The sequence below is a fragment of the Pteropus vampyrus genome, unplaced genomic scaffold, assembly GCF_000151845.1.
Source record: "Pteropus vampyrus isolate Shadow unplaced genomic scaffold, Pvam_2.0 Scaffold23, whole genome shotgun sequence".
NCBI lineage: Eukaryota > Metazoa > Chordata > Mammalia > Chiroptera > Pteropodidae > Pteropus > Pteropus vampyrus.
In genome coordinates this window covers 7,165,772-7,189,601 of record NW_011888804.1, presented here as the reverse complement: position 1 = coordinate 7,189,601, position 23,830 = coordinate 7,165,772, and the positions used below count along the sequence as shown (strand labels likewise).

The 23,830-nt window shown below is 46.9% G+C and overlaps 1 protein-coding gene across 1 annotated transcript in view; it reads left to right on the top strand.

Annotated features, from left to right (window-relative positions):
- Window positions 1-23,830, top strand: part of KSR2 (kinase suppressor of ras 2) — a 366,625-nt gene that overhangs the window by 258,405 nt on the left and 84,390 nt on the right. The window contains 2 exon segments of the mRNA XM_011356069.2: window positions 16,264-16,333; window positions 19,544-19,627. Of these exon segments, the coding sequence (XP_011354371.1) occupies window positions 16,264-16,333; window positions 19,544-19,627 (154 nt within the window).

The following is a 23,830-nucleotide window of genomic DNA, read 5'->3' as shown; positions in this document are numbered from 1 at the left end:
GAAAGAGGGCAGGTGTCGGAGCAAAGAGGCTCTAAAAACGCGCCTAATTGCATCCACACCCATCCATCAGTCCCCGACTCGGCACCTCTTCCTTTCCTCACTGACTATTAATCACCTGGCTTTTGAAAACCCCGAGAAGATTGCGGCTTTGGATTTGATTTGCCGAGCTCGAAGATTGGAAGCCTGGGGCTGCTTTGTGAATTTATGTTTCCTCTTTGATATTTGCGATCAAACCGTCTTAGAGCATTGGCCTTTGCTGGCTCAGACTCATTCCTTCAGTAATTAGCCGGGGTTGGCCATTCTGTCCTTAGCGACTGGGCTGAGTCACTGCACTTAAGGGCGGTGGCTTCTCTGAGAACTTGGGGAAACTTTGAGAAGACAGTAAGCCATTTGGCCATAGAGCCTGTGGCTGTTTGACCTCATGATGCCCACAGGGGTGACAGGTTTAGGTAACTTATGCCAACCCCTACACTCATTACTCGACTCTTGATAAATAGTTGGGACCATGGTCAAGAGCCCCAAAGTGTCTGAGGGTCCCATTTGGTGATTCCCTCTTTCTTTTGCATTTTGGTAACTCTGATCTAGTGCAGTGGTCCTCAACCAGGGACAATATTGAGCCACTCCCTGGGGGACACTTGGCAATGTTTGGAGAGATTGTCACAGCTTGGGGAGCCAGGTGTTGCTGGCATCTCGTGGGTAGAGGCCAGGGATGCTGCTCAATATTCTATACTGCACAGGACAGCCTTCACCACAAAGAATTATCTGGCCCCAAATACCAATCCTGCCAAGGTCAAGAAACCTCATCGAGAGCAGTCATTCTTAGAGTATGGTCCCCAAACTTTCAGAAGTGTCAGCATCACCTGAAACTTGTAAGAAGTACATTTCTTGGTCCCCTCGGTGAATCAGCAGCTCTGAAGCCCAGAAACCAGTAATTTTACTAAGCCCTCCAGGGGACTGCGGTGCATGAGGTTTGAGACCCACCGACCTAGAGCAGTCGGCATTAGGAAAGCGCACGAGAAGCAGGTGCATGTCCGGGTCTCGCTACAAGGCAGAGATGCTCGTCCGACTTCAGAGCCCACGCCGTCTGTCACTATTTGCCTCTCAGTCCCATTTGAAGTTGTGTCACATTACAAATAGCTAACGCTCCACCTCAGCGCCCAGTGTCAGTCTGAGGGGCCGGATAATTTCGAGGTACATTAAAACACTGCTAAATGACTGTTTGAGATGAGCTTGGGTTTTTCTGGATGGGGCCTGCCCTTGTGGGCTTGGTAGACGACATTGACTGATTCCGTGAAGTGTGGGTTTTTGACCTTTATGGAATATTGGGACTTATTCACACATCTTAACATGCCGACCCCATTGCTTCAGGCTGCTAGGTGGAAAAACAGATTTTTTTTTTTCCCTGTGGGAAATTCTCGATAAAGGAAGTAGTAAGAAATCCCCCCTCATCCACTTAGTAGCTGTATTGGGCAAATTACTGAATTCCTCTGATCTGCAGTCTTCTCTTCTATGAAATGGGATATAGTCCCAGTCTTTCTGGTTGCTATGAGGATTCCGTACATAAAATGCCAGGCACAGAATAGAAGCTTAATCAATGCCCATTTACACTTTCTCTGTGAACAGAGAGTTGGGAGGCACATGGTTATATTAGTTTTCTAATGCTGCTCTAACAAACGATCGTAAATTTAGTGGCTCAAAACCACTCAAACTTATTCTCTTACAGTTCCGTAGGTCAGAAGTCCGAAATGAATCCAACGGGGCTAAAATCAAGGTGTGGGCAGGCTGGTTACTTCTCGAGGCTCCAGAAGAGATCTGTTTCCTTGCCTCTCTTCCTACTGTACTCATTTTTTTGGCTCATGGCCTGCATCTCATCATGACCTTTTCTCCCCCTAGCTCCCACTGTGGCCACGCTATTGACTCCCATTTATAAGGATCCCTGTGATTGCATTTGGGTCCATTTAGATCATTCAGGATATTCTCTCATCTCAAGATTCATCCGCAAAGTCCTTTTTTGCCATTTAAAGTCACGTTTACTGGGTCCAGGCATTAGGACATGGATATCTTTGGGGAAACGTTGTTCAGCCTACCACATCGTCTTAGTATGTTCAGGCTGCTATAACAAAAATACCGCAGACTGGGTGGCTGCAACAACAAACATTTCTTTCTCACAGTTGTGGAGGCTGGAAGCTCAAGATCAAGGCACCAGCAAATTGAATGTCTGGGTGAGGGTCTGCACCCTGATTCATAAATGGCTGTCTTCTCTCCGTGTCCTCACGTGACGGAAGCAGCAAGGGAGCTCTCTGGGGTCTCTTTTCTAAGGAAGCTAATTCTGTTCACGAGGGCTTCACGTAACCTCATCATCTCCAAAGTCCCCACCTTCTAATACCATCACAGCGAGGGTTAGGATTTCAACCTGTGAATTTGGGGCGTGGGGGACAGAAACATTCAGCTCATAACACATGGCGACTAAAGCCAGTGGCAACTCTATAAATAAACTGTTTCGTGGGTGATCCAGTAGCGAAAGGCCTCACCGCTATTGTGGCCACAGGACGCCTGGGTACTGTTGTTCCTCAATGCTCCTCCTAAGTTTATAATGAGGGTGGCGTACACCACCCAGTGGTTCTCAGAGTGAGTTGCCTGGACCAGCAGCATCCCGTCACCTGGGAACTTGTTCCAGATTTAACTCGATCAGATCTCCTGGCAGCAGAACCCAGCAATCTGTATTTTAACAAGCTCCAGGTGATTCTGATGCATGCTCAAGTTCTAAAACATGAAGTTATTTAAAAAAAAAAAAGAGCATGCATCAGAATTATCTGCAGCTTGTTCACATGTTGCAAAGTTTACCGTTTTAAAACAATTCAGTGGTTTTTAGTATAGTCACATTGTTGTGTAACTATCCACACTATCTAGTTCCAGAATACCCTAATTACCCACCCCAAAAAAACCCCATACTCATTAGCTATCATTCCCTATTGCCCTTCACTCAAGCCCCCGGCAACCATTAGTCTGCTTTCTGTCACTATGCATTGACTTGAATGTTTCACATAAATAGAGTCATATAGTATGTAGCCTGCTGTGTCAGGCTTCTTTTACTTAGTGTCATGTTTTCAGGGCTCATATAGGAATCAGTTCCTTTTTGTTTCCAAGTAATATTCCATTGTTTGGATATAGCACATTTTGTTAATCCATTCACCAATTCATGGACATTTGGGTTGTTTCCGCTTTGGGGCCATTATAAATAATGCTGCTCTGATGCCCAAGCTGGAGAACCAGTGCTGTAGAGAAATCATCAGAATCTAGAAATCTGGGTCTTGCTTTGCCAGTTCAGAGTACAGATTCTCTTCGAGTCAGATTCACATTAACCAGACTTTCGAGACTGATGTTTAAAGCTGGAATGTCCGTTTATTAATGTACGAGGAGAACTTGTGGTCACAGGTTCTGCAGTTCTCAAGGGACAGGTGATTTTGCCCTTGTCCTCTATGCCGTCTGCTCATCCTGAAAACCAGGTTTTCTCTGGGAGGGTCCCTAGTGAACGTGGAATAATACCTCTAAAGGATTTAGTACCAGTGCCCAGTAGGCGGCCAATGAATGATGGGTGCCACCATCTTTACGATGAGTAACCATCTCACGTTTGGGATGGGGTTGCTTCAGGGACTGGAGGTATCAGAAGTCTGCTGGCTATGTCTGTCTCCATGACCTTGATTAAGGTCAACATTCTTCTGCTTGTAAGTGTAACAGCTCAAACTGCTTTTAATATTTAAAAAATGAGGATTTAATTATAACTGGAGAAGCTCCAGGGGCTCAAATGATGTGTCTGTCCTTGGCTTCTCTGCATCTGCCTGCTCTGCTTTTCTAGTGTGTAGGCTTCCGTCTGAGGCAGGTCATTCCCCCAGGTGGCCCGTGGATGCTCAGGTGTGCAGCCCACCAGCTTTACTACTCCAGCGGGTAGAGAAGATCTTTTTGTTTTTTGAAAGCCCCATGGTGTTTAATGGACTCTGATTGGCCTATCTTGGACACATGCCCACCCATGGACCGATCACAGTGATTGAGAAGTTGGATTGCTTTCAACGTACCACGCCTGGGTCAGGATTGAAAGGAAGGCTCAGCCTGCCCTTGACCTCTAGGACTGAGGTGCCAGAAGAGTAATTTCCCAATAGAAATCCAGGCAGCTATTACTAAAAGAACAAGGAATGGACTGTAATGTCAAAGATGCCTGTGCCCTGGAAGAGTGGGAGGGTCAAGCCAACATCCGCCTGTGACTCTTTGTCTCTCCTTTCATGGTCGACTGAGTCCTTCTTTCGATCTGTCTATATATTTAATCTGATTGTGTCAGGCTCTGGATCTAGGTCTCTTCTTGGCTCGTGGGGCAGGGATTCTCGACTATAAAACGATTTCCATTTGGATCTGGATAATTCTTTGCACTGGTGCTGTCCTTCCTGTGCATTGTAGGATGTCTAAGGACAGCCCTGACCTCTACCTATTAGATGCCAGTAGCACCCCACCCTGAGCTGTTAGCCCCCCAAGATGTCTCTAGACACTGTCCAATGTCACCAGGGGATGCCATCACCTACTGTTGAGAATAACTGCTTTTAATCGATGTTGTTTCTCTGTCCTCTGATCCATTCGGGGTTGGGCTAGTTTTACTCTTGGAGGATCCACTTCCTTATCTCCACGTTCTTAGGGGTGAGGCTCCTCCGTACTCCCAATGCTGATGACACTTCTCACTGATAAACACTTTGCCCTGTTGCAGAAGCCCCCTTTCTCACTGGCTTCACCTTCAGAGCTGCCACATCAAGACCAGGACCTGTCACATCTCTGTCATCTCAGCCCCACTTAGGGATGCTTTGGAATATAAACACTCTATCTTGACCTTGGAATATGATCCATCACAAGGCTGTCTCCACCATGTCTCGAAGTGCAGACAGTATGACACCTCTTGAAAGGCACTTTGAGCATTAGGAAACAGAGAGGGGGGAAGCCTATTGCCTGAAGTTCAGACTTGAGGATGGCTTGTGTCTGGGTTTCTTAAAGTTGAACTGGGGTCTCTCGTAGTAAGCTTGCCGGGTCTGTTCTGGCTGAGCCCACTCAGGCAGTAAATTCTGTGGAATGACTCTGTGTGGGGAACTTCTCAGCAACCCTTTGTTCTATGGACAATTAACTTCCACTGAACATTAACTACAAGGTGGCTGTATAATTAAAAAACACCACATTTCCATTGGGGGAGAATTTCGACTCAGACAACTCCGAATGCCTCTGATTTAAGATCCATAAACTCAGTTCAAGGCAATAAATATGAAAGTAATTGATGATGTAGTATGCGAGGAACTTAAGACCCATCCATCACATCTGGGCGAGCAAGGGCTATGAGCGTCGGGGTGATAGGAGGGAAATAAATGGCCAGAGGGACCTAGACAGCTCTCCTCTCCCTGTAACTCACTGCTGTTTCTCCGCAGTCTCGTGGCCTCATTCCCAAAGGAGTCTTTTCCCCAAGTTTTGTCTTCTCAGGCCAGGAAGAAGAGGCACCAAGGAAATCTGCAAACAAATACCTGGATTGCTCAAGGGAAAAGCTGCCATTAATTGCATATCTACTATGTGCCAGACACCTGCTTCATTTTTTAGTGTCCAATTCTTAGGGAGACTCTGAATATATGGGTTTATCACTCCCATTTTACGGAGTTCTGAAGAGAGTCAGACATAAGAATCACAAGGACAGAATCAGGGTTGAGACTCAGGTCTGCTTCACCTGTAAATTAATTCTGTCTTTGTCCCCTGCTTCCTAGGCCAAAAGGGGGTTTTAGCCCCTGGGTTGCCAGGATTATGGACCCTACAGTCCACAAACACCTCTTTCCTCCTGTTTCTGGGTCCAGATGTCAAGCCCAACTTGCAAATCCCAACCCGTGGTCTGCGTATCCCCCACCACCCACTGCCTAATGCCTGTCACTGACACTGCTATTTCTGTTGGCTTATTTCAACATGAGACCATTTACAATTGAAATTGATGGAGCACAGGGCTGGCTGTTTTTCTCCCTTCACAGGGACATTTGCGATGATGGCAGCATGAGGCCTCTGTCTGTCAACTCTTGTTTTGTCTTCACTTAAGCCTGTGCTGGGCACAGTAAGCCAGCCTCTTCCAATTAGCATTTCCTTCTGGGCCAGAGAGACAGGCTCTGTATCTATGTGGTCTGAGATGGCTCAGTATTGCTGGCTGCGCCCCCGAGCTTCTCCCAGTCTCTAGGCTGCCTCTCCTTGTTCTCAGGTCTTCTCTCCCAGGAAGGCTGCACAAGAAGACCCTCTTGCCAGCTTTAGTGATGGTCCCCATCTGGGATCTGAGGCTGTAGGTGTAGGTGGGTGGTCAGGGCAGAGTGGGGCTCCTGGCTTCCTGGGACCCCTGACTGACCCAGGCCCCAGAGGGCGTGCACAAGTGAAGTCTCCATTCAGAGAGTTGGGCTGCTGATGGCTTACTTTTGCTGGAGTTAGCAAGAAAAACCCTTCACCTCTCAGCTCTAAGCCAAACTCTGCTTGAGACACTGAACATATGCAAATGAGTGATTGGCAGCACCTGTTCTCCAGGAGCTCACGTTCAAGGGTAGTGGGGAGAACAGATGTGTAAGCAGAGACTCTCCGTGTAATGAGGCAGGTGGCCTGGAGAGGTAAGCACAGGATGCCATGGGAGGGACACGGCAGGGGTGTCTGCCCCTGTGCATTCAGGGAGGGCTTCCTGGAGGAGCCATGCCTGACTTGGGTCTTGGAAGAAGAGTTGGGATAAATCAGCCTAAGAGAAGTAGGGCAGGGGGTGCAGAAGAATGTTCTGGACAGAACGCTGTGATTGGAAGTGGGAGTTGCAAAACAGCGATCCACTGTGTGAATGCGACTCAGGGAAGGATGGGCGGGAACCAGAGACAGCGATGGGGCCGTCGGCGATTTTAAGCCCAGGGTTGGCCCTTAGCTCTGTCCTGCCGTTTTCTCAGATGCATGGGACCTTTCTTCCTCTTTGGCCTGGGGTCAGCACGTTCTTCCTTCCATGGGACCTTTCTTGGTCACTTGAGTAGATGTGACAGTATAATGGAGGTCTTTGAGACAATGATTTTGGATACACACAGCCCGCTCTTAGGATGGTATTTAAGTGATCTGCGACCTCCTCCCGAAATTCCAGAAGCACCACACATTTTTCCTTATCGATGATTTATTTCCCAGGCACTTCCCAACCAAACCAAGGTGGACCCGTTATCCTAATGAGATTCTTCTGTTTTCTTTTTTCCATAGACGTTAAGATTTTATTTTCTTTTTTATCTTTATTATCCTATTACATAAACCGGTTTTGACATTTCGACATGCTCCCCTCCTCTTTCCAGACCTTAGCAGTAACGTCACATCAAGGGGAAATTTAAGAGAAAGGTTCGGGGTAGAGATACAGGGAGAGGGAAGAAAGATAGATTTCCTAATACGTCTCATTTTTAGAATCGAGGGAAGATTGATAATTAGTGCTGCGCCCCCCTCCGGTCATCCAGGTGGTGTCTCATGGAATTAGAGGCCCATTGCCTTACTTTTCTTGTCATGTGTCCCCCATCAGCCCCCACTGTCCCCACGCCCCCCAGCTTGTATGTCCGACTTACTGTTAACGTGTTGGATTCTCCATCTATCATCCCCACAAGGAAGATAATTGCTCATGAGGCACCCAGGTCTCTCATTGTTTGGTTATGAGGTTAAAAATCCCTGATACACTTCAATAAATTCAGCAAGTGAGCACATTATAAAATGTAATTAAACGCCTTAGCTCTCTTCTCCTTCTTTACCGGCAGTGGAATTTAATTGAGGCCATCTGAGGGGGCTCAGATCAATCACAGGTGATGACTCCAGGAGTCACGTGATGTTATCACTGTCCACACATTTGATTTACGGGGAATTCAGGGGATCCCAGCTCAGGAGTTACCTGCCAGGATTCAGACACAAGGTGATATAGTCTTTTAAAAGGGGGAGACTGACTCTGGAGGGGCGTATTGGAATAGATAATGTTCCACTTTTTCCACTAGATCTTCAAGGTGCTTCCAGGTTGACTTCACCATATTTAAAAATTTTTAATCAGGCCTGGGGCCAGGAGGAATGGGTGATGAAGGAAAACTTTGATTGCAACTCTGTAATGTCTTCACCTCACAGCTTCTGCACTTTCCTGCCTCCTCCCCACATATCAGCCCTCTGCCTGCTGTGCTACTGTTTGCTCAGTGCCCTCATTGCTCACCTGTCTTACCAAGGTAGGCATCTACCTGGAGACTCTTCCAGGAGGGCACTCTCTCTGTTTATTCCCCGTCAGCCATGACCAGCACCACTACCCCTCCAGCTGTAACTTACACATCCTCAAGGTCTTCTCTCTGATTTGACAAAGTGACAAGTGTAATTAATTGTATTAATTAGCCCAGACAGAAGAGGTGAGAGGAGAGAGTTAATTTTCCTTTCTCTCTGCTCTCATGAGCTGACGTGGAGTGGATTTCAGCAGTGGCATGTAATCAGAGACATTGCAGGAGACAGCGAAGGCTAGAAAGGACGCAGGGTAGGGGCGAGACCGGTATGAGTTCGAATCTCGGCTGGACCACTTACAGGTCCTGCTGTGCCCCAGTCCTCTCTTCTGTGAAATGGGTATTGAAGCAACACACCTCACAGGGTGCTAGGATTAGGTGAGCAGAGGGGTGACACCACATGGTCCTGCACATTCTGGCTTGGAGAACATAGGTCAGTTGTCCAAGAATTCTCATCGTGTAAGTGGCAGAAGTGGATCTTCAACCCAGGTCTTCTGACTTCAGAGAAAAAGATCTTTGATAATGTCTATGTAATATCAAATTGTCACATTATACACTTTAGATAGCTTACAATTTTTTTTGCTAATTATACCTCAATAAAGCTGGGGTGGGGGGTGGGGAAGAAAAGGAAAAAAATCTCTGCCAAATGGCCAAATGAGTTACACAGCTGTCAGTCAGAGGTTGACACACTTTTTCTCCAAAGGGCCAGGTGATAATGATTTTGGGTATCGTGGGCCATATCGTCTCTGCCACAGAGACAGCTCTGCTGTCCTAGTGCTGAAGCATGACAGACAATATGTAAAGAGTGGGCGTGGCTGTGCGCCAATCAGATTTTATTTACAAAGGCATGTGGATGTGGCCTGAGGGTCTTAGCTTGCTGACCACTGCTCTAAATCATAGTCCATGAAGAGTTTTGTCATGTTCTAATGGGCGTGTTAATTTCAGAGGCAGAGCGATGATGACAATGACAAAAACAATAATAACAATAATATGTCAGGCACTCCGCCGAGCCTTGCTCCAATTAATGACCTCACTTCATCTTCCTAACTATCCTATGAGGGAGATATTATGACCCCCTTTTATAGGAGACAAAATTGAGACTCGGTGAGGTTAAAGGGACCACGGGGTCTCACAGCTAGGAAGTGGCAGAGCTCCTGTTCGAACATAGGTCTGCTCACTGCAGTCCCACGATCTTGCTTGCACATCCCACTGGGCAACCCGATGACCTGGATGGCCTTCTTGTTAAGAAATGAAGTATGCCGCTCGAACACAAAAGGAGGTCCACACTCAAGATCTCGTCTCTAGTTTAAACCCCACATATATGCAGACTGGTTTGGCCTTGCAGTGTTCCTGTTTCTAGATGGGTTGCTTCGCTGTGGCCCTTTGTTTCACCTCAATGCCAGGAGATCCCTAAGAACCTCCCGTGAATGGCCTCTTCCATCAAGAGTGAGCAGCACAATCCTTACCCCTAGCATCTCTTTTCCCCATTGGTCCCCTCTGCATTATTTCTTCCCTTGTGACATGGCGCCCGGGCCCACCCACATCTACACAGTCCCCAATGCCAAGTGGTTCTTTGGACTCCTCCATAGCTGTCACAGCTCCCAGATGATGAAATTTGGATCTCGTAATTGTCTCAGGGAGAAAATTATGTCCATATACACAAAGAAACTCAATTTGGCCTTGAAGAATCATGGAGCTGTAACCTTTAGACATCACGTGTAATTAAAATACTTGATCTGATCTATTTGAATTGAATATTAAAGCAAATAGAGTTATTCCCTGCTATGTGAATAATATCACGAGTAGCTCTAGTCAAGGATTGGCTGACACCTTGGATAAATCAGTGGGATTTTAGCTAGCGACTGGCCTGTGGCCCCAAATTTTCGTGGTCGAAATTTTATCTGTTGCAGATATCTTTGGACCCAAAGAACTTGCTAGTTGATTTAAATGCAACACCATTGTTAAGTTCTCACTCAGTCTGTCATGTCTCTGAGCTGGAAGCTTAAGGGCAGCTTGAAACATCCGTTTTATTTGCGGTATTTCTGAGATTGAGCTGTGGGGTCAACTGCCCTAGCTCAAGCCCTAGCTCTACCTCCTAAAATGAAGTTACGGAGATTAAATTAAATAATACATCTAAAGCATTTAATCTGAGTCCTGCCGTGCAGTAGGTGCTCACTAAATGTTAGCTGTTATTATTAATAGTATTATGTGCTCAGTGGTCTTTATCTCCATGGCAACATTTAAGGATACGGTAACTCTTAAGGTTTAAAGACTCAGACTGCCATCGACAGTTTCTTGTGGTCTTTTCCAACTCTAGGACTGAGTGACTTAAAAAATAACTTTTACACTTGTCTCAAAAGAGGAGAGTAGTATGGTGTGTGTAGGGGGAGACAGGCTTTAGTTTGTAGGAAACTGAGTTCAATTCTGAAGTCTGCCAAATACTAGCTATAGGACTTTGAACAATTAAGTCTTTATCTGTAAACTGGGGATATAACTTCATATGGTTGTATGAATTAAATGAGAAAACAGCTCCAAGAGGCATATCCCCACTTGGGATATGGGCAGTAAATAAGACAACATTGCTCCTGTGCCAGACAGTGTGGACTAATCACTCTGGGCTGTGGATTTTTTATTGGGGGCTGCAGGTGGCATCATGACAGCTCAAATGAGAAAGGCCTGGACTGGAAGACAGACGACCTTGGAAGGGTCAGGACTGATGCTTTAGATCGGTGGGGGTGGGGAGTTGGGAGATGGGGTGGGGGCGGAGTGGGGTGCTTCTGTTTTTGTCACAGCCTAGCAGGCCGCTCTCCCCTCAGCCACCAGAGGGAGCTCTTACATTTGCGAGACTGCCCCTCCCCCCAACATAGCTTCCTAGCATCCTGCCTTTGTTCTAACTTATCTCAAGGTTCCCATTGACTTAAAACAGACCCCAAAGTATGACTGTCTTATTTCCCTCATGGAATGTCACTTTCGCGCTCCTATAAATTCTAAGCTCAGAAAACTTGATTATCCTATTCACCATACCCGCGGTTCCCAAAACCATACCCGGCATAAAATAGCTGTTGTGTTGGTTTCCTGTGGCTGCTGTTACAAAAGTACCAAAACTCAGGGGCTCAAAACAGCATAAGTTTATCATCTCACCATTCTGGAGGGCGGAAGTCCGTAGAGCTGGTCCCTTCTGGAGGCTCCACGGCAGAATCAATTTTCTCGCCTCTTCTAGCTTCCAGAAGTTGCTACCTTCCTTGGCTGTTGGCCCTTTTCTGTCCTCAGAGTCAGCAATGATCACATCTTCTCTCTCACTCCCCTGTCTTCCTCTTTCACTTATTATTACACAGGGCCCACCTGGACAATCCAGGGTACTCTCCCCCATCTCAGGATTCTTACCTTAATCACATCTGCAAAACCTCTTTTGGTCTGTTGAGTAACATCCTTACAGGTTGTAGGGATTAGGATGTGGACATTTGGGGGGCAGAGGGCATATTTTGTTCTGCTCAACAAAATATTTATTGAATAACTTGCAGGAGTGACCGAAGGAATGAGTAACGTCATCTTTCGGGCCTCTGAGGCTCTTTCCTGAACTTAAACAGGTAGACATCGTTTCTTCGCTTTCCTCAGACAGAGGTGGGAGGCATGGACAATATAGGATGGGTTGAACTCCATGTATCTGGAGGGCAGTCTGGACTAAAAGCACCCAGTTTGTTCCTGTCTGTAGCGCGAATCCCCACTCGACCAGGTTAGCTATGGACAATTGCTTATTGCTTCTAAGCCTCAGTGATCCCATCTGTGAAATGGGGATGAAATGGGCTGTCATTTATTGAGTTAAAGACCCCAGTCCTGGCCTGTACTTGCTGCGTGACTTTGAGCAAATGGCATAGCTTCTTAACTTCCTTGGTGGTGAAATGGGGCTAATGATAACAACTGATACATTACCTACATGCATACACTGTAGTGTATGAATTAAGTGAGATAATATATATAAAGGGCTTTTTTGGCAGTAGTGCTTGGTACATGACAACACTCAACAAAAAGCGTATCTACTTTCGATTTCTTATTTTCTTATTTTTACTCATTCCTTTTGCTCTCATACTTTTTCCTCCTCTCCTTTGCTTTATCACCGTCCATTTTTATTATTGCTGGTGTCTCTGTGTTAAGTGTTTTTAATTTTTTCCCTTATGCCTGACTCCTTTGTTAGCCTGAGTTCCGTCAGGCTAACAAAGCTCAGAGCCTGAGTTTTTCGTTGTAAAGCTCTGCATAACGTGAATGCTGGATTAACATCAGTTCCTTCCGTTGAGGCCTCCGTTTCTCTAGCTGGCTACCAAGGCAATTTCAAAGTCCAGGGTTCCTGGTTTGTCATAAGGAGGCATTTTTGAGAGGGCATCGTCAGCAGGACCTATAGGAGGGAGAAGAACCCTCCTTCCCTCCAACATTTCCCTTTCCAGTGACTGGAAATGAAAATATCTAAGAGGAAATGTCTGTTATTCTCCCCCTGGGACCGAAGGCACCAGGGCTGTACACAGTTCTGCCTCTGTGTCTGCGTGACTTGTTATCAGAAAATTAGAGTAGAAAAGAATCTTTTGTTCAGCTATGGAGACATCGTAATAGGCACTTTGATTGTTAAGCAGAAGTTTCTGTATCAGTTTAATTGCTGTAAATGCTGTTTGCCTTCTCTGTTATGATAAGGCCTGGATTTTCATAGATTTCCGCCCCCATCCCTTTAAACAGTTTTCCTTTGCTTTAAGTCTTGCATTGGCAAGTTTAATGAAATCCAAATGAAGAAAGTAAAGAGAGGATCTCAAAGTTCAGATCTTCACACCCACGAAGGAAGCCACATGGAGGTTATTATTGCTGGAGACTGATGATGCTACAGTCACTTAATGCAATTGACAGAATTCGCCCCTTCGACCAGATATGGGGAAATGAAACCAAACTACTAAACTTAATTACTTCTCCTTTTTTGAGAAGGTGCTGTAATTGAGAATAACTGAATAACTGGGATATAATCTAACAGTGAGATGTGCAAATAATAAAGGAGGATTTGCTCTCTACTGACTTGAGCTTCAAAAATACCATCTCGGCCTTGTTGGAGGGTGTTGGGGTTAGAGAGGTGGCTAGAGAAGAAAGAACCATCTTACTGGATCCAGGATTCTCATCCTTGGCACTCCCGACTTTTGGGGCTGGGTTAATTCTTCATGTGTGGGTCTGTCTGTGTATTGTAGGATGTTGAGTAGCATCTCTGGTCTCTACCCACCAGATACCACTAGCACCCCTGCACCCTAGCATGACAGTCAAAACTATTTCCAGATATTGCCAAATGTCCTCTGGGGGCCAAAAGTGTAGGGGCTTTTAGAGGATATGCAAACAATTGCAGAGTTACACCTTGAGGTTCTGCTGGTGCCAGGCTGTGTGACCTTTAGCAAGTCACTGCACCTCTCTGAGCTCCTCTGTCTTCCTTTGTACAGTGGGAATAATGAGAACACCGAGTGCACGAAGGCATAGCTTCCGAGAATAAACTTCACAGCATAATGCTGGACACATGTTGAGTGATCAGTAAACTCAGCGTTTATATTATAAATATCTTGGATTCGGCAAATAGGTATTAAGTACTTACTTTGCCCCTGGCACTACACTTATGAGGTAGTGAGGCAAAGATGAAGATGTGGTGTCTGTCCTTGCAGGAGAGACAAATATATTCAGACTTGTAGGTACTACCTAATTCTTCACCCTTGGCAGACGTTGCTAATCAATCTCAGTGCTCTTTCCTGTTGAGCCTCAGAATCCTCAACACATCTTTCTAGACAGCCACTACTAATGTCCCATGAGATGAAACCCATTTGGCACTCCTAGTTTTGTGCATTCTCCAGGAGGAACCTGTGTATCTGAGCTCACAGTCCCCCCTCCAGCAGGGCTGTCCACCTCCGCCCACCCCTGGCACTGGAGAAAGCATTTTAAGGAGTTAGCAGGTAGATTCCTTCCTCCCAAGTCTGATTTTAGCCCCCAAAGGAGATAGGAATGGAAAGAATGCTCTTTCTTTCTCTTTTTTGAAAATTGTTTTTCTTTCTTGTCTTTTTTGTATCCCTCAGAAACTGAAACAAGTAGTAAAAGGGGCTTGGACTAGATGACGTTTAGTTTTTAGTTAAACTAGAGGAAATTCCACTGGCTATAATTCCGATCGATATATTATGCTGCTTCCCTCTTGGGTTTTCTCTGCCCTTTAGGGCTTGGAAAATCATGAACTCTCCCAGAAAGGGTCTCAGCTTCACAGGGACAGCTTTCACATGGCTGCAGACAGTGTCAGTAGACAGAAACGAGAAGAGAATGGGTTGGGGTTAAATGCTCCCTGATCGGTTCAGACAAGCCCGGCTCCGCCAGGAGCACGCCACTCCATAACAATTGCTGTGAAAAATGAGGCACGTATTTTCAGCTTGGAAAACAGGGAGCTGGCTCCACACATCTGGCCTGAGAAATGGGAGCTGGCGTGTGGGTCAGCCCCTGGCTGCTTCTCTCCCTAGCTGGTGGAGATTTCACAGGCAGCACTAGTTCGTTCCTGCTGTGGTTTCACACCTCTCAGGGTCCTCCGAGGGCTCCCAGGGGGGTGGTGCTGACAGCTGGGTAGTGGAGTGAAGGTGGGGGCTGGTGCTTAGGGTCTGTGGGAGAAGGCCCACAACTCGGTCAGTGGTGGAGTGATAGTGGAGGTGGCTGGGATTTAGCTTAAGGCTAAATGCAAGAAAAGACAAGATGAGGATAGGCATCCAGTCTGAAATCTGTGTGATTTATTGTTTTTTCCTTTTCTCATTCATCCACCAATCCATTCATCTATCTATTCATCCATCCATCCATCCATCCATCCATCCATCCATCCATCCATCCATCCATCCATACACCCACCTACCTACCTAACAGTTGACCTACCCATCTATCTATCTATCTAGTCATCTGTCCATCCACCCATCTATCCAAACATCCATTCATCTATCCATCTAGCCACCCACCTACCAATCTATCTACCCATCCATCTATCCATTCACTCGTCAGTCCATGCCCTTATTCTAGCATGAGTTTAGATGGTATGTGGTAAGATGTATTTTAAATAGTTACCTACAATATATAGAAAGTGATATTAGCTTTTCATTTAGAGTTTGCTTTTAAAATAAATGTATTTACACAAAGAGTCAACTTCAGATAGTAAGTAAATAACTTTATGAGTTATACAAGGCGTAACAAAAATGAGGAAAGTGGTACTTGTATGAATGGCGTTTGGAATGTACCTCATTAGAACGTTGCATGTAAGGTCATATGCTCCATAGCAGGCCACAGACTGGTTCTCATCCGTGGCCTGTTAGGAACCAGGCCACACAGCAGGAGGTGAGCAGCAAGTGAGCAAGCAAAGCTTCATCTGTATTTGCAGCCGCACCCATCACCGCCTCAGCTCCACCTCAGATCATCAGACATTAGATTCTCATAGGAGCACCAGTCCCTGGTGTCCAAATGGTTGGGGACCGCTGCTCTAGAATCTCACAAGCCTCTATTCACAGGTGCTGTACAGCCTCTGAGGTATATGACCTTGAGCAAATGACTTCCTCTCTCCAAGACTCTTGTTTCCTCATCTGTAAGGTGGGGATGCTGACAACCCCTGTCCTTGGGATTGTTTTGATGATGCAGCAAGCTAAGGCACGTGAGTCAGCACATGCCTGGCACACACTAAGCACTCTGTAAATGAAAATGATACTCAATATTTTGCACGGCTGGTTTCGTTTAGGGCACTCTCTGGCTGTCCTACCCAGGGAACCTTGCATGGGATAAAATAACGCAAGCTAAACCAGTTTTCCACTTGGCTTTGGTTTAACGAGTGATGTGGTTAGTGTACTTCCTGAGGCCAGTAGGCTTCCATCTTCCTTCCAGGGTTTGGCTGGAGCCCACGCCAGTCTCAGACCCTCTGCGTAACAGTCTCTTCACCTCTCTTCTCTCCCTGCAGACACACTGTCAGTGCCGCGCTGGTCCCCGCAGATCCCTCGCAGAGACCTTGGCAACTCCATCAAGCACAGGTAGGCTGGATTCCTGCGTGCTCTGGTGACTGCCCCCAGCACTGTGAGGGCAGAGGACTCAGGCCCCCGGGGAGAGGCTGGGCAGATATGTCGTTCCAGTCCTATGTCACCACGCCCCTCTCTCCTGTGTCAGGCTAAACCTCAGTGAGGCAGCCAGGGACTGAAATGTCTGCTTCTTGTTAACCTGGTCCTTATAAAATTAGTATGTGATGGTTAAAAGCCAGAATTTTGGAGTCAGACGGACCTAGATTCTCAGCTCAGCTAGTAAAGCTTTGCAACCTCAAGATAGTTGCTTAACCTCTCTGAGGCTCAATTTTCTCATCAGATAATTCTGTTTAACCATAGGGTGGTTGTGAGAATTAAATGAGATAATATATTACATAAAGGCTAAGCAAAGGCCCTGGCCTATAGTAACCATTCAATAAACAGTCTCATTGTCAAGACAAATGCTTTATGTCCTAATTTTGGGTCTCCCCACCCAGAAGACACAAGATTGCAGGCTGAGCTCAGAGATGCTCACTCTCTGCTCAGATGTCAGTCAGTCCAGAGCTCCAGCCCTGTTGGGTGCACGGAACAGCCTCTCCATTGGGTACATCTGCCCTTTTTGGAAAGGAGATTCCTAGCTACTAGTCATCCCTCATAAAAAATTCTTTCACTCTCCAGATTTGACTTTCCACATTTTATCTCATTATCCTCACAATCTCCTCACAGACTCAGTGGGGTAAGCAGCATGGTCACGTTCATTTGACAGACAGGAAAACTGAGGCCCTGGACGATTAAGTGACGGGTCTACAAGCTAACTGACCTCAGCACTTTGTGTTCTTTGAACACTGCTGTCAAGAGTTTTTGTTTGGCGCCGAGGCCTCCGTGAACTAGCCGAGGGATTGGTCCATTCATTTATGGATTCTTTCCACTTGTACAGAATTTCTGTGCCAGGGCGGCAGCACTAAGCGAGACTTTAGACCTGCCCCCCCGGGGAGCTCACGGTCTAGTGCAGGGTTAGACGGTTAACAGACCATGACAGTACGGAGAGATCAGGGCTATGGCAGGGGCGGGAGGTGTGCAGTACCAGCAGCAGACACATCCCCATGGCTGGGGTGAGGCTGCAATGAGCACACTCTCCCAGAAAGGCATCTCATTAACAGTTCTTGAAAGAAATATGTTGACAGGATAGTTGTTAAGTCTCCAAAAAGAAAATGGTGGAGGAAATAGTGAGAAATATGTGATAGACATGTCAGTGGTCAGGAAGCGAGATGCAGAGAGAAAGGCATCAGAAAGGAAAGGCTGGTTTGTTGTTTCTTCTGCACTGCCCCTTGGCACAGCTCCACTCCTGGATTAGCCCCACCTCTGGCTCAGCACCACCCCCTGGATTAGCCCCACCCTTGGCTCAGCACCTCTCCTTGATTGGCCAATGTTCCTGGCTCAGCCCCATCCCCTGGATTGGCCACACCCTAGACTGGCTATACTTCTGACTCAGCCTCAGTCCTGGCTCAGCACCACCCCTGGATTAGCCCCACCCCTGATTCAGCTCTTCTCTTTGATTGGTCATTTCCTCAGCCCCACCCCCTGATTTGGCCACACCCCTGGCTCAGCTCCTCTCTTGGATTGGCCATACCCCTGGCTCAGTTCTACCTCCTGCTTAACCCCACCCCTGGATCTGGCCCAGCCCCTCCCCCTAGTATTAGACCTGGTGGTACCTCAGATTGAAAAACTGATGCTTAGAGGAGGGAAATGACCAGATGATCTTGGGCATCAAGCACATTTTAGAGAAGCTGGGAATTGGGTTGCCTTTTTACTCTTTGATCTTACCCTGTGTTTCTCTCTGGGCTCCATGTTACAAGGAAGAAAACTGGATTCATACAAGCCTTAGTGAACAAATGAAGTTAAAATCTCATTCTATTCACTGTCCTCAGAATCATGTCAGCCAGAACCTGGGAAGAGGGAGAGCAGACCCTAGGGATGGGAGAAGGCTGGGAAGGAGAGAGAACTCCCACCCACCACACACGCTACGTGCTCTTGAGTCCTGTGCTGCTGGCTGGTGGGTGAACATCATCCCCCTCAGCCGCCAAAGCCTGCACAATAGACCCTGCCAAACTCGCTGACCTTGCTGAAGGGGCTGAAAGGGGCTTAACCAACCCCCAGCCCAAAACTGGAGAGGGACTTCTCTTGGCCACAATTCTCTATTCAGAATATTGCTATTTACTTAGATAGGGAGGCTTTGGGCTGCAGCTTATTTTGTTAGGAGAGTGACTGACCCAAATCAGGCAGGATGGTACAGCAGAGGAATGCAAACTTGCCCTCGGAATTCTCAAGCACCAAGTTACATAACCACGTCCGATTTTCATTTGACACCGTGAGGCGGTGGAGATTAGATACAATTCCTGCTGAAAGTGACAGAAATTGAAAATGAAAATTAACTCTGACCCGGTAACCTTCCAGTACTTTTCTTGAGCCCAGCCCTGCCGCTGCCTGGTATCTCTGGGAGAAGAAAGTACCCTGGCAGCAGTGGGGGGCCCAGGAAGTTAATCTAACGTACCCATGTTCCTGGTGGTTTGTGGCTGTGTATCGGAGGCTTCCAGACTCCCTTGTTTGCAGCCAAGTGATGGTGGTTGGGAGGGAGGCGAGCTGATGGTCTTTTACTTTAGGGGACTCTGCTACTAAAGTTGGGGGCGGTCTCAGCTTTTTGGCGGGGAGGCGCCCCTTGAAGCTTCCCAGGTGACGTGACTAGCAGTGATGAGGAATGGCTTAGCTGGACTCCTGGGAGGCCCTACCTTGCTTTGTGGTTCTCCAAGGACACTTCTGACCCCATCCATTTGCTTTGCCCCAGACTCAAACTTGGCACATAGTAGGCTATCTGGCGGGATTTATTGAATGAATGAATGACTGTTATGAAAGATTGGGTAATGATATAGCCATACCCAATTCATCGAGTGCTTACTATGTGCCAAGCACTGTGTGAAGCCCCTGACATGCATGACTTTGCTTAATTCTTCCAGCAACCTATGAGGTTGACACTGTTATTATCCCTACTTTACAGATGAGGAGACTGAGGCTCCAGTGGTTTAAGCCACTTGATTAAGTCCCATATCTCGGCAGAAGTAGGACTGGAATCTAGGACCCGTGTGCTTACCCATTAAGTGGTTCATCTTCCTGGGGACAGGTCGGTCGCCATGACCTTGCCCTTGAACATTTTCTTTCTCTTTTCCACAGGTTTTCCACCAAGTATTGGATGTCTCAGACGTGCACAGTCTGTGGGAAAGGGATGCTTTTTGGCCTCAAGTGTAAAAATTGCAAGTAAGTGGCTGTACCTGGGAGCATCTTTTCATGGTGCCCGATGTCACCTAGAGCCATACTGGGCTCTGAAATAGCTTATGGGAGTTTGGTTTCCTGACTTTTAGGAGAGTCGCTTGCCGTGTTTTTCAGAAATAGGTCTTAAATGAACCTGTAGCATTTGGGTAGGGGCTCAAGAAGAGCACTTCTGAATAAGAACCTGAGCTGATAGCTGAAGCTTAAAACGCACAGTGCTATTGTCCGCTGAGCACGGTGACACCTTGCATCTTCATAGCATCTAAGGTCAGGGGTCAGCAAACTTTTCTTGAGCTGACCAGGTAGTAAATATTTTAAACTTTGTGGGTCATACGGTCTCTCGTCAATGACCCAGCTCTGTCGTGTAGCTCAAAAGCAGCCAGAGACAGTACACAAACAAATGAACGCGACGAATTTATTTATTCCCAAAATGCCTTATTTAGATAAATATGCTGTGGGCTGGCTTGGGCCCCTCGGCCATAGTTTGCTGATCCCTGGGTTAGTTTTTAAAGTGTTTTTCTCCTTTATTTCTTCTCTACCGAGGAGGAAGATATTAGGATTCTCCCCATTTTACAGATGTGAAAGCTGAGTCTTTGCATGGATAAATCACCTGCCTGAGGTCACACAGCTGGGAAGCGGCAGTTAGGATTTAGATCCTAGCCTCCTAACTCCTGTCGTTTCTGTGGCTTCATGTGGGTCTCGAGTTCTCGCCCTTCTCCCCACTTCTGCATGCCCATTCCAGGTCATGGCCGGTGACAGGTGGGGTGCAGGAGAACACCTGTGGTGCCCACCGTGGGCTCTGGAGTCAGATTAAGATGGATTCAGATCTTGGCTCTGTTACTTTCTAGCCGTGTGACCTTGGGCAAGTCAGCTCACATTTCTGCACGAAAGGAATAATCATCACTCGTGCCCATTGTGGCGGTGAGCATTTAAGAAATCGGCACTACAGGACATAGCCTGGTGCCAGGCTCAGAGTTCCGTCCTCTGTCAGAGGTCACACATGCCTTTCTGCTTGGCCTCCGTCTCTTTTTCTATAAACCTGTGTTAAGTACACGCTCTGGTCCAGTTACTGTTAAATAGTCAATAACATTCAACTGTATCCAAGAGTTACAAATGAATATGCATCTACTTGCTTATAGGGGCCATTTAGTTTTAAAGATTGTAGGAAACTTTTCCTCTGTAGCCTTGTTCCTCCTCCTCCAGCCCAGGCTGGGATTTCTCATTTGGGCTCCTTCGGGCCTCCCTGTATCCCTACCTGATGATGCAGGGGTGAGTGCTCACTCTCCCTGCGGGCTGGAGGTCTCACCTGACTAATGAAGGTAAGGCTGAGGACTCTCTTCCCTCCAGGAGTTGTGGGCAGGATTAATTAGTTCCAGCTCCTAAGGAGCCTTCAGCTCCATGGCAGAAGGGTAGGCAGAGGCAGTGATTACTAAACATTTGTGATTGGAGGCCTGCATCTCCACCTTAGTCCTCTATTGACCCAGGCTCTCAGGTGAGTCCCCAAAGTTATGGCCCCTGGGCTTTCTGACTCTGAGAGGCACAAGGCCAAGCCCTGCAGCCCAACTGGAAGGCTCTCTGACTCCCCCGACATGCCAGGTGCTCCTGTCTTATCCATGTGTAGCCATGCTGTGTTCTGTGGGAGAAACGGCAGCTTTCACATCCTCACACCTGCACAGTGGAGGCTTTGAAGTCGGGTAATTAGATGTCAGGGACGCAGCCAGGAGTCAGCAAGGCCTGACGCTTCCTGAGCTGTTTTAATTTTCAGCACTGGAGGCAGAACTCTGAGGCGGCCTTTGCTTCTACTTCTGTTCTAGAAATAATGAGCAAAGGTCAGACCCTGCCCAGGTTTCGGGGAGGAGTCTAGGGGAGGGATGGGGACCTGGGGGAGAGGGGTGGCTGCAGGAAGCACAGGCTTTGGGAGCAGCCAGAACTGAGTTTGGGTCCCAGCCCCGTCGCTGAACTCCCTGTGTGAGCTTGAGCAAGAAAGACACTTGTCATTTGGGAGTTCAGTTTCTTTATCTGCAAAGTGGGTGTGATAATTAGCACCCACCACAGGAATATTGGAAGGAATCGTCCTTACGCCAGATTACAATTTTTATCGCAGAAATTTCCTCCTCTCTCCACCTTGTGCAAAAGTGGCTCCTGGTTTGAAAGGGGCTCCTGGTTTGAAAGGGGCTCCTGGTTTGAAAGGGGCAGAAGTCCAACCAAGCCATGGTTGGACTACACCATGGGTCACACCAATTTGCTTAGCCCTTAGAAAAACTGCCAGAACGGTAAAAGCAGAGCCTGTAGCTGCTACAAAGTCCCAGCATACTTCAGGAACTTTGACAGCACACCTGTGTAACTACAACAGAGTTTAGAGCTATCTCTAGGACATAATTATTAGCCCACATTACTGATGTCATCAGATGAAGTTAGAACTTATTCTTCTATGAATAAAATCCTGCAGCTTTTGCACTAATTACAGCGAGGATGAATGGTTGTCTATATGTGTTTTCAAAGATGGGCAAAATTTTGGACACACTTATGGGTAGATAGAAGGGTTGAGTGAGGGACTGAAACAGGTTCCACACAGACCCCAGTGTCAAGGAGTTTAGGGAAGACACGCCCATTAGAGAATTGAATTTCGGTGAAACTGATGTACATACATACAGAACAGCGGTAGATGAGATTTCAGAGACGTGGCTCCAAGACTGGAGAGGCAGCTTCTTAGAAAAAAATGAGCCAAACCATTTATTCACAGCTGATTTTCTAGAGTCTGGGTCTCCCACTCGAGGGTGCATCAGAAGCCCCTAGCGTGTTCGTTAAAACAAAGATCCCTGGGTTCACCCCTAGAGTCTCTGTTTGAGCAGATCATGGGTGGGCCCCAAGAATTTGCATGTCTCACAAGTTCGCAGGTGGTGCTAACTCTGCCTGACCTGGGATCACGTTCCAGAACAACTGCTCCGTAAAAGTAGGAGTCTGACAACATAAAAGAAAGTGTATTTCTCAGCCGGGGTTCAGCATGTGAGATTTTTGTTTTTACAGGTTGGTCACTTGTCGCTGTTTACTTTTCAGGCTCTTCTGCTGTTCACACCCCTTAGACTCATTTTGTGAACTTGAGTCTTGTTCATCGTCGTCTCTCTAGTAAATCCATCCAGTAAATATTTGTGTGGTGAATCAAAAAGACGAGGACCAACTAGGAACCCAGGCTGTAGGTCAGACACACACGCCTATATTCGAATCCTGATTCTGCCACTAACTGGTGTGTAACTCCTTCTGAGCCTCAGTTTTTTCTTTTGTAGACAGAACAAAAAAACTTGATTATTTAAAAGAAAACACTCAGGGAGATAAATAAGGTAAAATGTTCAGCCTAGTACTTGGCCTTATAAGGCCTTAAACAAAAGTGAATAATGTTCCTAACTTTGTGAATTAATTTTGGGGTACCCCTCCACCCAGGAAGCCAGCATACTACTGGATGTCTAATCCCCTTCCTTCCTGCTTTGGTTTAATGCCCACTTCCTCCAGAATTATCATCAGCTTTCTTGTTGGTGTTCTGAATAGAGAGATTAATGAACTAATAGGAAATTATGCTCAGAAAGCAATTTGCAGTTATCTAAATTGAGGCGTTTTCATCTAATAGGTTCATGAGCATGGAATGGAGTTTCGTTCTAAGTGGTCGGATGTCAGCACAATCCGAGTATTGTTTGATAACTGTGGATTCAGCCGGATGCAGTTTGCTTTTGCAGTAAGATGCTGTTGGATTTCCCAGCCCTCAGCCCTGTCTTAGCTACATCCTTCCTCCCCTCGGGGTCCTTCCACAGGTTTCTGCAGAGCCGAGGTCTGGTTCCTCGGAACCTCTCTGCCCCCACCTGTATTTCTTGCGGAAAGCGCACCCCAGTGATTTGAGTGGCTCGTGCTGTAGAAAACAAGAGTTTGAACCAAGATGCTTTTCCTTCTGCACGTGTGGGAGTGTGGAAGGGAGGGGTCGTCTTGTAAAACCATCACTGGAGAAGTAGTATTTTAACTATCTCTTCCAGGTGTTCGAGCCACCTCAGGGTCTCCTTTCAGAGACCGTGCTTCGGTTCTGGTTAGGTCAGCAGCCCTGGCTGAGCGTCTGCCATGTGAAGAATTCTGTGTCCCCATTCCAGATACAAGGGTAGACATGGTAGCTGCCCTCCAGTTGCTCACGGTCACTGCCAGTTCTTAAGG